At 39.8% G+C, this 18,960-nt stretch overlaps 1 protein-coding gene and 1 long non-coding RNA gene across 3 annotated transcripts; one reads left to right on the forward strand and one right to left on the reverse strand.

Annotated features, from left to right (window-relative positions):
• The first annotated feature begins 823 nt into the window (after positions 1 to 823).
• LOC131218178 (NAC domain-containing protein 67-like) lies at positions 824 to 4,717 on the forward strand. Its single transcript, XM_058212858.1, has 2 exons — positions 824 to 872; positions 4,371 to 4,717. Exons 1-2 carry the CDS (start codon positions 824 to 826, stop codon positions 4,715 to 4,717), a joined length of 396 nt encoding a protein of 131 aa, XP_058068841.1.
• Positions 4,718 to 12,069: 7,352 nt separating this feature from the next.
• LOC131218441 (uncharacterized) lies at positions 12,070 to 13,735 on the reverse strand. Of its 2 annotated transcripts, none has more exons than XR_009157736.1 (3): positions 13,435 to 13,735; positions 12,953 to 13,227; positions 12,070 to 12,891 (listed from the first exon to the last, which is right to left on the reverse strand). It is a non-coding gene; the product is annotated as an uncharacterized LOC131218441 (long non-coding RNA). The 2 variants fall into 2 exon arrangements; XR_009157735.1 differs by having other exon boundaries at positions 13,310 to 13,450.
• Positions 13,736 to 18,960: the final 5,225 nt, after the last annotated feature.

Consider the following 18,960-nt stretch of genomic DNA (forward strand, 5'->3'; position numbering starts at 1 on the left):
GTTTTGGTGCATTCCCACGTGTGACGTAGATTAGCTACCGATAGGTTGATTACGAGGACTCCCTACTGAAGTGACATCACAAAGCTTTGTAAGTCCCTCGTGATGTATGTTTTATTATCCACAGTGTCCATCCATTTGGAGAGAACCTATGAGGGCATGATTTAAAGAATTAGTCATATCCAAAGCTCAACTGGACCCACCACAGAAAACAGTGGGAATAGCGGCGCCCACCATTAACACTTTTAAGTCACAAAAGTTTTCCATGAAGATGATATTTGTGTTTTACCTTCTTTCATGTCTACATTAACACATGAACAGGTTGGGTGGACCATAGAAAGGTTTCAACGGTGGGCGTCACTCTACCCACCGCTTTCTGTGGTGGGTCCACTCCAGCTTTGAATATGACTAATTCTTTGGATCATGCCCTAATATGACCTCTCTAAATTGATGGACGGTGTGGATACAAAAAAATACATCATGATGGGCTCAGAGAACTTGGTGCCATCACTTCAGTAGCGGGTCTCGTTACTCAACCTGTCAGTGGCTAATCTGCGTCCCTTCCCATGGCATGGATAAAACACACGAGCAAGGATCCTCTCTCTGCGTCGAGCATGACTATCCTGCTCTCCTGTATCGTCTCATTTATATCTTCATTGGTTCGTTTGAGGTTAGCAATGCAGTATGAAGTACATTGTGTAATAATAAGATCTAATTAGATTGCAACAACATGATTTTCCTGCTTTTACGGAAGCAGAGGATCCGGACTCAAAACACATACATCATGTTGGTCCTACGGAGCTTTTTCCTACACTAGAAGCCAACCATGTCTGCATGCAAGCCTGGTCTGTTGCGGGATACCGAATACCAGAAAGGTCTGTGTTTACGAGATTTCCCAGCGGCGTCCGTCTTCACATATCGCTGAAAAATGTTGCGTAACAGATGTTCTTGCCATCCATTTTCATCATCCTCAGACAGTCGTGTAGGGTGGCATTTTAAGCCGAGGTCACGGGAAGTGGAGTATTTTCTTAAGGAAAAAAATAAAAACTCTGAATTTTCCGCCCAACCCATTGTACCATGCGATATCTACGAGTTCAATCCCGATGAGCTTGCAAGTAAGGAAACAAATCTCTCTCTCTCTCTCTCTCTATACATATATATATATATATATATATATATATATATATATATATATATATATATATATATATATATATATATTATGTATATATATAATATTTATCTATATATATATAACATTTCCCTGTTGATCCCCATTGCTTTTTATGGGTCCCATTATGATGTATGTATTATATCCGAACCGTCCATCTATTTGGCGAACTGGTATTAAGGCTTGAGACGAAAAATAAGACAAATTTAGCTATCAAGTGGACCACACTGTAAAAGGCAAGCAGTGGAATATTGAACGTCTACTATTGAAACCCTTTTAGGGGTTACAAAAGTTTTGGATCAATATGAAATTTGTTTTTCCTCTTCATCCAGGTCTTTGTGACCTTATGACTAGATTGGATGGAAAGTAAATGTTATGGTGGGCCCTATGAAATTTTTAACGGTGAAAATCAATTTTCCCGCTGCTATTTGTGGTGTGGTCCAATTGATCTTTGGACATGATTCTTTTTTTTTTTTTCCGATAATGCCCTGAAATGATCTCGAAATATGGATGAACGGTGTGGATATAATAAATACATCATTTTGGGGCCACGTCGAGGAGCGTCAGCGCTCGTCTTCGCACACCAGCCAATCGGCTTCCGGAAGGAACGACGGGATGTTTTGGTCCCGTGAAAAGTCGCCCGTACACAAGGGAGTATTGTTGGAATCTAAAAGGAAGTAGGCTTCAAATGGCTGGTGGGCCGTAAATGGAGCTTACAGTAGGAAATTTCTCTTTTCTTTTTTGTTTTTGAAAAGGAGGGTACACACCGCAATATCTTTGATAATATGGACAGAAGATGTACAAACCCGCCTTTTAGGTGGGCTTCATAAATCATCGGGCCTCACCCATCATATCACCTTAATTAACAGCTACCACAAAATGGAAATAAACATAGGGCCTCTCCTTACAGATTAAGCCGGTTTTGAGAGTTGAGTTGTATGACGGAGGCCATCTCGATTTATTTGTTTTATTCATGTTTTTCACCTATCAATTTTAGTTGAGCTGCATACTATAGCAATCACCATGTCAGTGTTGGAATTTTCATGGAATTGGGGCCATCTCGATTTATTTGTTTTATTCACATTTTTCATCCATCAATTTTAATTGAACTGCAATGAACTGCATGTTGTAGCAATCACCACGTCAGTGCTGGAAAAGTCTTGTGGGACCGGGCCTATCTCGATTTATTTGTTTTATTCATGATAATAAAAATAAAAATTATTGAATTGTAGTGAACCACATCGGTGCTGCAAAACTTTTGTGGACCAGGGCCATCTCAATTTATTTGTTTTATTCATATTTTTCATCCATCAATTTTAGTTGAATTGCATGTTATAGCAATTACCAGTTGATGCTGGAAAAGTTTTGTGGGACCGTGGCCATCTCAATTTTTTGTTTTATTCATGTTTCTCATCCATCAATTTTTATTTTTATTTTTAATTTTTTTTTATGGGCCTGCCTGTTCAAAGCCGATGAAGTTTGGGTATGAGCACTTACCATGGGGCTACCTGTTCAAGTCGAAGAAGTTTGGGTATGAGCACTTACCACGAACTAAGTTTTTGCTTTTTTTTTGTTTGTTTTTTTTTTTCTTTCTTTACACACGCACACACACCACCACACACACTCGCCATGGTGGGATTTCACCACCTATGGGTACTCGATCCCTCGACCAGGTGTTGAAACATTTGAGAGGGAATCACTGGAGTGAGCCTAAGGACCCTACCACGAACTAAGTTGGGGTGTAAAACTGACAGTGGGGTGTACTAACAAGCTTACTTTAAAAAAAAAAAAAAAATTGAGGTGGTTTTGGTGCTGTGAACTAAGTTGGGGTGTAAAACTGATAGTGGGGTGTACTAACAAGCTTACCCAAAAAACAAAAAAAAAAAAAAACACAGTTGGGGTGGTTTTGGTGCATTCCCACGTGTGACGCAGATTAGCTACCGATAGGTTGATGACGAGGATTCCATACTGAAGTGAACTCACCAAGCTTTGTAAGTCCCGCGTGATGTATTTTTTTCTGTCCATCCATTTGGAGAGAACATGTGAGGGCATGATTTAAAGAATTAGTCATATCCAAAGCCCAACTGGACCCACCACAGAAAACAGTGGGAAAAGCGGCGACCACCATTAAAACTTTTAAGGGTCACAAAAGTTTTCCATCAAGATGATATTTGTGTTTTACCTTATTTCATGTCTACATTAACAAATGAACAGGTTGGGTGGACCGTAGAAAGGTTTCAACGTGGGCGTCACTATACCCACCGTTTTCTGTGATGGGTCCACTCCAGCTTTGAATATGACTAATTCTTTAGATCATGCCCTAATATGACCTCTCCAAATTGATGGACGGTGTGGATACAAAAAAATACATCATGATGGGCTCAGAGAACTTGGTGCCATCACTTCAGTAGCGGGTCTCGTTACTCAACCTGTCAGTGGCTAATCTGCGTCCCTTCCCATGGCATGGATAAAACACACGAGCAAGGATCCTCTCTCTGCGTCGAGCATGACTATCCTGTTCTCCTGTATCGTCTCATTTATATCTTCATTGGTTCGTTAGCGGTTAGCAATGCATTATGAAGTGCAGTGTGTAATAATACGGTGTAATTAGATCGCAACAACCACAATTTTCCTGCTTTGACACAAGCAGAGGATCCGGACTCAAAACACATACATCATGTTGGTCCCACAGAGCTTTTCCTGCACTAGAAGCCACCCACGTCCGCATGCAAGCCTGGTCTGTTCTGGGATACCCAATACCAGTGGGTCTGTGTTTACTAAATGTTCTTGCGGCGTCCGTCTTCACATATCGCTGAAAAATGTTGCGTAACAGATGTTCTTGCCATCCATTTTCATCATCTGTAGGGTGGCATTTTAAGCCGACGGAAGTTGAAATGGGGTATTTTCTTAGGGAAAAAAATAAAAACCCTCATGAATTTTCCGCCCAAACCATTGAACCATGCAATATCTACGATTTCAATCCCGATGAGCTTGCAAGTAAGGAAACAAAGGACTCTCTCTCTCTCTCTCTCTCTCTCTCTCTCTCTCTCTCTCTCTCTCTCTCTCTCTCTCTCTCTCTATATATATATATATATATATATATATATATATATATATATTGGATATGTGTATATATATAGACACACACACACACACACACAATTTGGAAATGTGTATCCAATAACTGGGATATAATTTGCAGGTGAGTATCAGGTTGAAGGGGAGAACATGTACTTCTTTACACAGCTGAATCTTAAAGATCATGGTGGGTCGCGTGTAAGTCGCAAAGCAAAAGACGGTTTTTGGGCATCTTCTGACGGATATAAACATGTTGAGCATCAAGGAATCTCACTTGGTTGTAAGATGATTACTTTGAACTTCTTCTACAAGGGTGTGAATTCCAAAGGAAAGAAAACCAATTGGCTGATGAAAGAGTATAGGCTCGATGTGGTAAAGACTTCCACCATGGAAACTACAGCTCGTGGTCGGAAAGGGAAAAGGGTGGCTGAAACTCAGGATGACAATCCCAAAAAGGTGAGAAACAAATAAGAAAAAGATATATATCTTGTTCCCATATTCATCTCTCAGCTTTGTAGATACCGAAAATAGTATATAAACACCTGCTGCATGATTTCACGTAAAATTCATTGCATGGTCACCAAGTAACGTGAAATAAATAATCTCTATTACATTTTCAGTCATTTTTCCCCTGACATACTGATTTTTCTTACAGATTAGTCTCTTCTTCTTTTTTTTCCTTGATTTACTAATATTATTGCAATTTAACTTTCGTTGCAGATGAAAAAATATGTTCTTTGTCAAATTTACAAGAAGTATAAAGCAGAGAAAACTAATAAAGAAACTATCAATCAAATTGATAAGAATAAGAGGGTGGTTAAAAAAATTAGTAAAGACCTTATAATCGAAGAAGTTATTATGAAAGAGAGCACATCATTTTTCACTCCAGATCAACCAAACATCATCCGCAACGAATGTCTCCCCGCTATACCTGGTATGCAGATTTACTCTCAAGAAGATACATTTACAGACTTTGTTTTGGAGGACTACTTCACTCCAGATCAAATGGACATCACCATTAACGAATGTCTCCCCGCTACACCTGGTATGCAGATTTACTCTCAAGAAGATACATTTACAGACTCTGTTTGGGAGGACATTATTATGTACTCAGATCAATTCAACCACCACCTCAATTTCTCGACTCGATCAAGATTTAGACCAACCAAGGGATGGCTCATAAACAAAAATAATGACAAAATAGAGATGGCTCAAATATGTTTAGGTTTTAGTTATAGATGAAATAATTTCTTATTTTATTCGTAATGTTAATTATATGATTTTCTTCTTCTTGTTGAACTCTCAAATTCTTATAATTGGAAATACAAGATACGTGGGCCCCATCAAGATATGTGTTTTATCCACACCGTTCATCCATTTTGCCAGCTCATTTTAAAGCACAAGCCTAAAATGACGCTAATCCAAAGCTCAAGTTGACCACACCAAACAGTGGGGATTAAATGCCCATCGATGTATCTACGTTGTGTTACGACGCTCTCCTTCCATTTTTACATATCATGTTAGGGCATTTTTTTTTTCCAAAAGTGGAAGAGCCCAACTCTTTGGGATTCCCTGATTCATAAACAAACGGAGATATAAAACCTGGACTAATTCAGGCAGGGCCAAGAACAACAAAAAAAGATAGCCCTGCCTATCATAAGCTATACACGAGAGACCCCTTTACAGGCCCACCGAAGACGTGAAAATAGTCCCAAGACCTATTTTATCTAGAAAGATATGACCTCTGATGTAAGCTGGAAGATTCTGAGAGTGGAGGCACACGAAGGACGATTGATTCGCACTGGCAATTCGTGCCAGACCATCAGCAAATCCATTACCTTCTCTCCTAATGAGCTTGATGGAAATATTTCCCCTCCTCATGAGGGCTTTGATCCTTAAGACACAGAAGCCAATTCTCCAACCAAAAGCAGCTTTACCTGACAAAATATCTACCGTAACCTTGGAGTCGGATTCAATCTCAACATTCCATAATCCAGAGTTGAGGGATAGCAGAAGACCGCCATACACAGCTCTCATTTCAACCATGTTGTTGGAGCAAACCCCGTAGGGCGAGCAAAAAGCAAGCTGGAACTCCCCAAGATCATTTCTGAGAATTCCCCCACCCCCCGAGGGTCCAGGATTTCCATGGGAGGACCCATCAATATTATGCTTCAGCCAGTTGGATGGCGGCCTGGTCCATCTCACAATTTCGCACCGCCATAGGCCAGGACTGACCTTGTTACGGCCCCCTAGCTCACCTCCCCTGTTCACCGGCCTGACAGTAGCAGCTGACCTACCAGACATCCACCTAATCCACCAATCCACCCTGGCAATCGTAACTGTGGATCTCATTAGCTTGAGGTCGAACCTAGCTCTGTTTCTAGACAACCAGAGCTCCCACAAGATACAGCAGGCCACGAAGACACGAGACTGAGCAGAATTACCTCCCGCGGGCTCAACATTCCCCCACTGACTCAGCCTGGAAAAGATAGACTAGTTAGGGAGAGCCGACATGCCGAAGTCGATATTGAAATAGGACCAAACTGCTTCCGCCAGCGCACTGTAAAGGAAGAGGTGCTCTAAAGATTCTATGCTGGAACTATCCCTGGGACCCATCTCACAGCAACTACACCTGGAAGCGAGAGCCACGCCCTTGTCCTAAACTCTGGAATCCATCGGCACAGCCCCTTGGATCAACCTCCATATAAATTTGGAAATCTTGGGGGGCCACTTCTTCTGCCACGGTTGGAAAATCCAGTCCCTACCACCGGTTCTCTACCTGGTAATATCCCAAGCTGACTTAACTGAACCCTTACCGAATTGGGCATGAGGCCAGATACAAAAGTCAAGACCGTCTGAGGTGGCAAACCCATCTTGGAATATGTGATCGATATCTGACTGTGATAGAAAGGAAAACACCGACGAAGGGGGAAAAGGGCCAAAGGGGCCCAAGAAGTTCTGAATTTTCAGGTCCAGGGGGTCTTCCAGCACCTGCTTGACCGTTCTTTGCAGTAAGGGGCTGAGGTCCGTCTAGTTGTCATCCCATAAGCTTCTGGAGCTGTCCCGAACTATCCATTGGATGTTCTCATCCACCTGAGAGAAGAGGCCCCTGATGCTTTTCCAAAGCGGTGAGGCAAAAAAAAAAAGAAAAAAAGAATGAAGGTTGAAGTTTCCTGCCGGAAGTCAGCCTGGTATTTGGCTTTCATTAGCTGAACCCAAGTCCCGTCGTCATCCCCATATTTTGCATCCTTCACCACCTGTTTGAGCTTTCTAATCCCCAGGCCCCCTTCCTTAAAAGGGCTAGAGATCTTTTTCCAGGCAACCCACTGAAGCTTTTGAGACCCATCAGCCTAACCCCAAAAGAAACTAGCAAAACTACGCTCCAACTTGGCAAGGACCTGCGCTGGGATCACCGCCGCAATGATGACATGAAGAGGAATGCTGCACAAGACATATCTGATCAAAGCAGCTCTACTAGCCTGGGATAAGTGCCTGGCCTTCCACCCGCTGATTCTAGCCTGCACCTTGTCCTGCAAGAATTGGAAATCAACAATTCTGACTCTCCCTCTAGAGAAAGGGACTCCCAGATAAGAGAGGGAGCCATTCGATCTGCCTATTTCTAGCATCCGTTCATTCGCTCTGACCCAGCCCTTGGAGAGCTTGTTAGAGCACAAGAAGCAACTTTTCCCACGATTGATTTTCTGGCCGGAGGCTTGTTGGAAAAAAACTAGGAATGACTTAACCGCTTGAAGGGAGGGCATACAAATAATAAACAATGGTGATTGAGACCCTACCATTGAAAACCTTCTAGGTTTGCTATAATGTTCCCTAATTTTATTTGCCATCAAATGTATTAATAATGTGACATAAACCTAGATTAAGGGAAAATAAAAATATCAGCTTCATCCAAAACTTTTGTGGCTAATTAATGGTCAATCACCACATTTTACCATGGCATGTTGAGGATTGGATTTTCTTTATTTTTGGCTCATGCCTTGAAATGATCTGAAAAAATGGATGCATTACGGGGACATAGAATACATAAATAAAGGTGGGCCACAGTGAGTCCCCACCTAATCAGCTTCCTTATGTAAACCAAAGGTTCTGTTAAGAAAAAGTGGGCAAGGAAATCCTTGCCAATGAAACTTCCCTGGGTCCGCCCTGATGTTTATCCTGAAGGGTAAACTTGTTGGGAATAACAAATCAGTCCAAATAAAGAGCTAGTCGTTGCCGACTAAGTCTTTTAGCCGTTGTTGAAAAGGTCTTTAAGTTATTGCTTAGTTGAGAAAAAAGTGTAAGAAAAGTGAAGGTAGTTTTTTTTTTTTTTGCTATTTAAAGGTATTGCATCATTTGTAATCAGAAGGAGTGGAAGTGTAGTAAAAAGTTTTAAAGAAATGTTTATTTGTAAGCTGTCATTCGAGCTAACAATAGCAATTTTCATAATTAAATCAGACAGAGGTGCATCACTAATGACCTCAGCTGCCCATTCCTGCTATCAGTGGTATCAGAGCCAAGTTGAAGGTATCTAAAGCCTGATTTAGACAATCCAATAATGCTTTCGAACTATTTCATTCATTCTAGACTCATCTACAGAATCAGATTTTCAATATTCAAACTCTAGAAGGCAGTATAAGGCAAATATTACATTTTTTATAAATGGCCAACGGAAATGAGCAGGTTACTATTCTAAAGCTTACCATAAGCAACTACGACAACTGGTGCATTCAAATGAGACCACTACTAGGTGCTTAAGATGTTATGGACATCGTCAAGGATGGCTATTCCAAACTAGACTCCAAAGAAGTAGAAGTTGCTTTGCAAGAAGCACAAAAGGTACTCCTCAGATCCGATCGGAAAAAGGATTGTAAAGCAAAGTTCATCATATACCAAGGACTTGATGAATCCACATTCGAGATCATAGCACCTGCCAAGACATCCAAAGAAGTTTGGGAGACTCTCTATAAAACACACAAAGGCACTGACAAAGTAAAGAAGATTCGTCTCCAATCTCTTCGAGGTGAATTTGAAACTTTGAAAATGAATCTCCGAGAAACTATTGTTGATTATTACACACGAGTTATGATAATTGCAAATCAGCTTAGAAAGAATGGCGAGACTCTCACAGACACGAGAATCTCAGAGAAAATTTTGCGATCTTTAGATCCAAAATTTGACTATATTGTCATGGCCATAGAAGAGACAAAAGATCTGGAGACTATGTCTGTGTAAGAACTTGTGCGCTCATTGTAAGCCCATGAATAGAAGGTGCATAGAAGGAGTGATAATAAAGCATTAGAGCAAGCTTTGCAATCAAAGCTATTAATCACCAAAGAAAGACATGATCAGGGAGAGACATCACAACAAGGATGAGGTCGACGATCTCATGGAAGAGGTTCTGGAAATTTTGAACCCAGAAATGGTGGCTATGGTAGAAGAGGCTTTAACAAAGAAGGACGTGGACAACAAAACTTTGTTCCACGAGGAAGAGGGTGAGGAAGAAGAGGAGTCTTATGTCACACAACACAATCGATCTGGATCAAAATATTTGGTACCTTGATTCTGAAGCCAGCAATCACATGACTAGTAGAAGGAATTTATTTACCAAACTTGATGAGAAGATTCAAGGAGATATTTTGTTTGGCGATCTCTCAAAGGTCCATGTTCAAGGGAAAGGCGATGTATTGATCAAGCAAAAGAATGGACAATTATGCTTTTATCTCCAATGTCTATTATGTCCCAAACATGAAGACCAACATATTGAGTCTCGGACAGCTCGTGGAGAAAGGCGATAATATTAGCCTTAAAGATATGTAGCTGACTATTGCTGACACTCGAGGAAGGTTGGTGACTCGAGTCAAGATGGCGAAGAACAGGATGTTCCCTCTGTCTATTCATCATGACACTACAAAGTGTCTAAATGCTATCATCAATAACAAAGACTGGATTTGGCATCGGAGGTATGGACATCTGAACTTTGAAAGTTTGAAACAATTGGGAAGGAAAAATATGGTGAAAGGCTTGCCCAGCATCCATCATCCAAATGAAATATGTGAAAGCTGTGTTCTGGGCAAACGACACAGAAACAGCTTTGAAAAACAAAATGATTGGAGAGCAACCAAGCCTCTCAAACTAGTTCACACAGATGTGTGTGGTTCGTTAAATCCAATATCAAACAGACATAATCAATACTTCCTCACTTTTATCGTTGACTTCAGCAGAAGAACATGGGCATACTTTCTCAAAAGAAAGTCAGAAGTATTTGGTTTTTTCAAAGAGTTTAAAGCTTTTGTCGAGAAACAAAGTGGCTATCTCATCAAGACATTGCGATCAGATCAAGGTGGAGAATATATTGCAAACGTTTTTCAAGAATTCCTTAAGCAACAAGGAATCAGACATCAATTCACACCAGCTTATACTCCTCAATTAAATGGTGTAGCTGAAAGGAAGAATCACACTATTCTTAACATAGCAAGAAGCATGTTAAAAGATAAAAATATGTTGAAGAGTTTCTGGGCCGAAGCTACTCATGTGCGATATATCTGCTAAACAGGTGTCCTACGAGAAGCTTGCAAACAAAGACACCACAAGAAGCATGGAGTACTCACAAACCAAAGGTGAGTCATCTTAGAATTTTTGGTTGTATTGCCTATGCCAAAATTTCAGAAGCAAGAAGGATCAAGCTCGAAGATAAATGAGTAAAATGTATCCTTGTTCGATACGGTGACAGAATTATGGGATACAAGCTATATAATCCCATCACCAAGAAAGTATTCTTCAGCAAGGATGTCATTTTTGAAGAAAATGAATCCTGGAACTGGTATCGGATTGAATCCTCCAAAAATGCAGAGGTAATTCTTGAAGAAGAAGAGCATGATCAGTCGAGAGAAGTGGTTAGAGAACCACAAAAGACACCTCCACGTGGTTCCCCTTCACTACTAAGGAATGAAGCTTCATCATCCGAGGAATGAGAATTTTTAGACATGAGGCCTCTTGGTTATCAAAGCTTAAATGATGTGTATGCAGAACCAATAGATGAGGATATCACTCATTTTTTCGTAGCTAAATAGTTTTAGCGACGAAATTTTTCGTTGCTAGATTTGTTGCTAATACACCGCCACAAAAGAGTTTCAGCGGCGAAAAAATCGAATCGTTGCTAAATAGATACTTTTTAGCGACGAAACTTTGCGTCGCTAAAAAACTGTATAGGACTTTTAGCAGCGAAAATTTTCGCTCCAAAAAATAATCGTTCCACTTGTAGCAACGAAAATTTTCATTGTTAAAAAATCTGTAGAAGACTTTTGGCAGCGAACATTTTCGCTGCTAAAAATAATTGTTCCACTTGTAGCAACGACATTATCGTGTACGTAAAATCAGGCAGTAATCGGGGTCTGATATGCAATATTCGACCCTCAACATTAGGCATTATCGTGTACGTAAAATTAGATAGTAATCGGGGTCTGATACGCAATATTCGACCCTCAACAACACATTTTGTCGCTAAAAAAATATTGCAAGACTATTAGCAGCGAAACTTTTCGCTACTAAAAATATATTTTCTAGTTTTAGCACGAACAATTTCGCAACGAAATATACTTTGCAAGACTTTTAGCAGCGAAAGTTTTCACTGCCAAAAATATATTTTTCGCTTTTAGCGATGAAAATTTTGTCGCTATAAATATTTAGAAAACTATTAGCAACAAAAATTGTCGTAGCTAAAAATAGCTACAAAACTTTTAGCGGCGAAAACTTTCATTGCTATATATATTTTGAAAAAACCTTTAGCGGTAAAAATTTTTGTCGCTAAAAGTCTTTTTTTTAAAAAAAAATATCCAATACAAAATTCCGTACAAAATACCTGATAGACACCCGTTGCAATATATTTCATCATATTCATCCTGATATACCTGTTATATCATCATATTCATATTCACATCCTGATATACACCTGTTATGTATCATATTTTTCCTGATGTACACCTGTTATATCATAATACACCTGTCAAATTTCATCATATTCACATTCAGATCCATCTAACCCAAACTAGTAAATCCATCCAAACATAAACTACATACATCCAAGCACAAACAATCTTATACGCATCACATTCATTCACGTATAAATACATATAAGTTTAACATCATAAATAAAAAAGAAAAAATCATAAAGATGAAGGCAAAGGTGGTGGGGCATCGGTGGGTAAGTGTGCAGTGAAAGCTTGAAACATCTCCATCATCCGTCGCTCATGCTCCACCCACATCTACTCCATCTTCCTCTCCTGCTCCTCCCTCTGCCTCGCCTGCTGATCCTCCATCTTTCTCTCCTGCTCCTCCCTCTGCCTCGTCAGCTCTTCCATCATCTTCCTCTCCTGCTCCTCCTTCTGCCTATCCAGCTGATCTCTGATGTCATCGACGACAACCCGTAGCTACTGAACCTCTCTCTCTACGGTATCAGCTCGGTGTACGACACTCTCGCCAATGACGACGGATCAGCTGGAGGCAGCTCTAGCGAGTGTTATGAGCTTGGCACCATGGCTAAGCCCAAGCACATATCCAGAACAGGTGCCAAGAACCTCACTTAGGATCTCTGGCTCACTCCACTGAGTACCATCGGGAGTGGGCTGACTGCGTAAGGTGTCCATCGCCGCCTGTAATGAAAACATATGAATTTTTATAACAAATGACATTATTATAATTCAGAATTTTTACCCAAATCTCGCTGGCTCTAGGATGTATCCAAGATCCACTCGCCTGCCGACAGTGAGTCCCTTTGTAGAAGTCTACTGGTCCGGGCTCCTAGCCAGTGATGGAATCTCGTTGCGCAATCGAAAGAAAAATAGAGTTAACATAAATGCATGGAAAGAATATATAAATTACCAGTAATTTCTTACCATGTCGTGACAAAGTCGTACAAATAACTTTGAACCAGCTACGTGGTTCACTTCTAACTTTCTCCTGTTGTCGGAATTTATTTTGCTCCTCTTCTGAACACATTATAAATAATGCATTGTTATTAATTGTGAATTTAATTATTACGTTAAGATATCATAAATATGTAAATATTACCTGAAAAGAATCAGACGAAAACCTATCGTAGAGTATCTGCCAGTCCTCATGGGTCATGTGAGGCAGTGCGGACTGTGCGGGCTCCTTGTGGCTTGTGGACCGCTTATACTGCTGGTATAACTTACCGCGGTAAGCCTTGAACCGCTCCTTCATCATGTCATCGATGGCATAGGAGATGTGCGGAACACTCAAATCCAAGTGAAATTTATCATGCAGTTTCGTAAATAATAGATTAAGGCAATAAACTTATTAAGAAAATATCTTAGTCTTAAATGAACTTTTATAAAATAAATTAGAATTCATAAGTATAGGTTAAGGTTTAGGTTTAGGTTTAGGTTTAGGTTAAGGTTAAGGTTAAGGTTAAGGTTTAGGTTTAGGTTTAGGATAAGGTTTAGGTTAAGGTTATAGTTTAGGTTTAGGTTATAGGTTATAACTATAAGGAATTGAGAATATGTTAAGGTTTTAGGTTTATGAAATCGAGTTCGGGTTTAGGTTTAGGTTTGGGTTTTTAAGTTTAGGTTTAAGTTTAGGTTAGGGAGTTGAGATTAGGATTTGGTGTAGGTTCAGGTTTAGGGATTTGAGAATAGATTAAGGTTTAGGTTTAAGAAATCGGGATTGGGTTCGGGATCAGGTTTAGGCTTGGGTTTTCAAGTTTAGGTTTAGGTTTAGGTTAGGGAGTTGAGATTAGGTGTAGGTTTTGGTTTAGGGATTTGAGAATAAATTCAGGTTTTAGGTTTAGGTTTAGGTTATAGGTTATAAGTGTAGGTTATAGGTTTAGATTTAAGTTAGGTTATAGGTTAAGGTTTAGGGAATTGAGAATAGGTTAAGGTTTAGGTTTAGGAAATCGGGTTCGGGTTCGGGATCGCGTTTAGGTTTGGGTTTTCAAGTTTAGGTTTAGGTTTAGGCTACGGAGTTGAGCTTAGGATTTGGTGTAGGTTTAGGTTTAGGGATTTGAGAATAGGTTAAGGTTTCAGTTTAGGAAATCGGGTTCGGGATCGGGTTTAGGCTTGTGTTTTCAAGTTTAGGTTTAGGTTTAGGTTTAGGTTAGGGAGTTGAGATTAGGGTTAGGTGTAGGTTTAGGTTTATGGATTTGAGAATAGGTTAAGGTTTAGGTTTAGGAGATTGGGGTCGGGTTCGGGATCGGGTTTAGGCTTGGGTTTTCACGTTTAGGTTTATGTTAAGTAGTTGAGATTAGGACTAGGTGTAAGTTTAGGTTTAAAGATTTGAGAATACAATTAGGTTTTAGGTTTAGGTTTATGTTTTAGGTTTAGGTTAAGGTTATAGGTTTAGGTTAGGTTAAAGTTTAAGTTATAGGTTATAGGTTAGCTTTAGGGAACTGAGATTAGGTTAAGGTTTAGGTTTAGGAAATCAGGTTCGGGTTCGAGATCGGGTTTAGGTTTGGGTTTTCAAGTTTAGGTTTAGGTTTAGGTTAGGGAGTTGAGATTAGGATTAGCTGTAGGTTTAGGTTTAAGGAATTGAGAATACATTCAGCACTAAGGAATGAAGCTTCATCATTAGAGGAACTAGAATTTTCAGATATGAGACCTCATGGTTATCGAAGCTTGAATGAAGTATATGCAGAACCAATGGATGAGGACATCACTCTGTATTGTCTTCTGATGACCAGTGATCCAATTAGCTTTGAAGAAGCTAACAAAGAAGATAGATGAAAGAGAGCAATGGATGGAGAAGTTAGATCCATTGAGAAGAACAAAACATGGGAGCTGATTACTCTACCAAAAGACCGCAAGACCATTGGAGTGAAATGGGTCTACAAGACAGAAATGCTCAAGGAGAAGTCCATAGATACAAAGCAAGGCTTGTAGCAAAAGGATACAAGCAGAAAGAAGGAATTGACTATGTAGAGGTCTTTGCTCCTGTTGCTAGACTTGAGACCATCAGGCTGCTAATTACATTAGCCGCTCAAAACAAATGAAAGATTTATCAACTAGACATAAAGTTAGCATTTTTGAATGGATATCTTGAAGAAGAAATCTATGTGGATCAACCACCTGGATATATGAATAAAGGCCAAGAAGATGAGGTATACAACCTAAAGAAGGCATTGTATGGTTTAAAGCAAGTGCCTCGTGCATGGAATACAAGGATTGATGATTACTTCCAAAGGAATGGATTTAAGAAGTGTCCCTACAAGCATACACTATATATGAAAGAGTCAGACGGAAGCTTGTTATACGCATGTCTATATGTTGATGATTTGATCTTCACCGGCAACAATTCAAGTATGTTTGAAGTTTTCAAAAAGAACATGGTCAAAGAGTTTGAAAAGACCAACATTGGCCTAATGACACATTTTCTTGGGATCGAGGTTCTGCAAAGTGAGAAAGGAATCTTCATCTCCTAAAGCAATTATGCAAAGGGAATTCTGAAGAAGTTTGGAATGGAGAACTGTAATCTTGTCACTACTCTAGTAGAAACGGGATTAGAGTTGAGAAAGAATGAGCAAGGAGATGTTGATTCAACTTATTTCGAGAGTCTGGTTGGAAGTTTAAGATACCTGAAATGTACTAGAACAGATATACTTTATGGAGTCGGATTAGTCAGTAGGTACATGGAGACTCCTGACCAATCACAGTTGAATGCAGCGAAAAGGATACTTCGCTACATCAAGGGTACCATCAATGATGGTATGTTCTGTACTTCGAGTGAAGCTTGCAAACTGGTTGGTTATTCTGATAGTGATTGGGGAAGAGATTTGGATGAAAGAAAGAACACAACAGGATTTATGTTCTGTATGGGAGATACAACATTCACATGGACATCAAAGAAGCAATCGATTGTAACGTTATCATCATGTGAAGCTAAGTATGTTGCTACCGGCTCAGTTGTCTGCTATGGTATATGGCTATGGAATGCTATGAAGTATTTGGAATTTCCACAGAATCATCCCACAGAGATTTACATCTATAATCGTTCAGCAATTGCACTGGCAAAGAATCCAGTGTTTCATGAACGAAGCAAGCATATTGATACTCGATATCATTTCATCAGAGAGCATGTGAAGAACGAAGAAGTTGAATTAGTTTCGTGCAGGACCCATGACAAGATTGCTGATATTTTTACAAAAATGCTCAAACACAATGTATTTACAAGATTGAAGACAATGCTTGGAATGATGAAGCTTGAAGAGACAAGTTTAAGGGGGAATGTTGAAGGATAAACTTGTTGGGAATAACAAATTAGTCCAGATAAAGAGCTAGTCATTGCTGACTAAGTCTTTCACCTGTTACTGAAAAAGTCTTTAAGTTGTTGCTTAGTTGAGAAAAAAGTGCAAGAAAAGTGGAGGTAGTTTTTTTGTTTGTTGTTTGTTGTTTTTTTTTTTTTTACTATTTAAAGGTGTTGCGTCATTTGTAATCAAAAGGAGTGGAAGTATAGTAAAAAGTTTCAAAGAAAGTATTGTTTATTTGTAAGCTGTCATTCAAGCAAACAATAGTAATTTTCATACTTGAATCAAACAGAGGTGCATCACCAGTGACCTCAGCTGCCCACTCCTGCTATCATATCCACCATCCAAACCGTTCATAAGGTCACCCCTATTGGGATGAACTGAAAAATTAAAAATATTAACTTGATTGAAAATCCATATAACCCTACGAATATTTCAATGGTGGATGTTTAATCTTCATTGTTTCTGTCATGTGGTCCACTTGATTCTTGGATCTATCTATTTTTATCTTCATGTCCTAACATAATCTAACGGAGAAAATGGAAAGGTGGATTTCTAACAAACATCATGGTGGGCCCCACCTAGCTTTATATTACAAAAAGTTACTGCATGTAGCATGAAAGGATTTAGCCGTGATAGCCTAGCACGAATGGGTTTCCAATGCAATAAATATTTTATAATTTTCTTTGGGTGTGGCTTTCTTTTTTGACTAATTTCTTAGTTTCTCCACTTTTGAGATTACATTTGACCGATTTGCCTAATAACAAAGTGACCCAAATACATGCCATTATTCCAAACCCAAATGTTCTCAACCTGGACCTAACCTAAATTCAAGCCATGGCTGTTGTTTTCCAACATGAGCCAAGCCATGCACCTTGACAACCCAATGGACTTGGGTTTAGGAAACCCAAACCCACCCAGGTTGGGAGCAGGTTAGGTGGAGCGGGCCCCAACTAGCTTTAGATTACACGTTCATGTATGTCCACGAAATCTTAGTGAGAAAGCGCTTGGCAGGGAGTCAATGTCACGACAGCCCAGCTCGAAAGGGTCTATGAGGCAATAGGTAATTTTTAAAACTTTTCTTTCTGACGGTTTATCTTTCTTTTTTAATTAGTACTGTGTTTGGACGTGGGTTTTGAAAAAGAAGTTCCTGCGTTGGGATGTTAGGTGGGGCCACCGCAATGTTTGGGGGAAATCCACTCCGTCCATTCTTTTTTAGATCAATTTAGGATCGGAGTGGATATGACAAACATCATTAAGGTGGGCCTCACACAGTAAGGGTATACTCGAACCCTTAACCGGGTGTTGAAACTCTCAAGAGTCTACCACCCGTGCTGGAAAAACTTTGGGGGGCGGCGATCACGATTTGTTTGTTATATACTTGCTCTCTATCCAACTATGTTTTTATTGGGTCACCTGGTCAAAATGGATGAAGTTGGGGGTGGTTTCGGCGCGGGATTAGGTACTGACAGGTTGAATAAGGAGGCTCTCTGCTGAAGTAACGTATAAGTTTTGTAAGGATGTAAATATTTTTTTATCCACACCTACCATCTATTCAGAGAGATCATATTAGAGTATGAATTAAAAAATTAGCCAGATCCAAAGCTGGACTGGACCCCACTATAGAAAATAGTGAGAATAGGGACACCCACCATTAAAACTTTTAAGGGTCACAAAAGTTTTCCATCGAGATGATATTTGTGTTTTACCTTATTTCTTGTGTACATTAATACATGAACACGGTGGGTGGACCATAGAAAGGTTTCAACGGTGGGCGTCACTCTACCCATCATTTTCTATGGTGGGGTCCACTCCAGCTTTGAATCTGAATAATTCTTTGAATCATGCCCTAACACGACCTCTCCAAATTGATTGACGGTGTGGATATAAAAAAATACATCATGATGGGCCCACAGAACTTGGTGATGTCACTTCAACAATGAGTCTCGCTACTCAACCTGTTAGTAGCTAATCCGCGTCCCTCCCCATGCGAGACGGATTGGCTACTCCCCCGACACCAAGCCAATGGCTGGTCGTCGGTGCTATGTGGGCCCCACCATGATGTATGTGTTTCATCCATGCCGTCTATCTATTTTTACGGATCATTTTATGGAATGAGTCAAAAAATGAGGTATATCCAAATCTAAAGTGGACCACATTACAGGAAACAGTGTTGAATGAGAGTGGACCATTAAAAACATTTTGGGGGCAATAAAGATCAAGCTGATCTTTGTTTTTTCTCTTCATATGGGACTGTATGACCTAATCAACAGATTGGATGTCAAATACACAGTATAGTGAGCCTTGGGAAGATTTTAATGGTGGATATCCAATCACTATTGTTTTCATTTGGTGTGGTCCACCTGAGATTTATATTCCTCTCTTGTCTAGGAACAATCCATAACATGATCTTTAAAAATGGATGAACGGAATGGATGAAACACATACATCATGGTGGGGCCCA

Source organism: Magnolia sinica, chromosome 11 (assembly GCF_029962835.1).
Source record: "Magnolia sinica isolate HGM2019 chromosome 11, MsV1, whole genome shotgun sequence".
Lineage (NCBI taxonomy): Eukaryota > Viridiplantae > Streptophyta > Magnoliopsida > Magnoliales > Magnoliaceae > Magnolia > Magnolia sinica.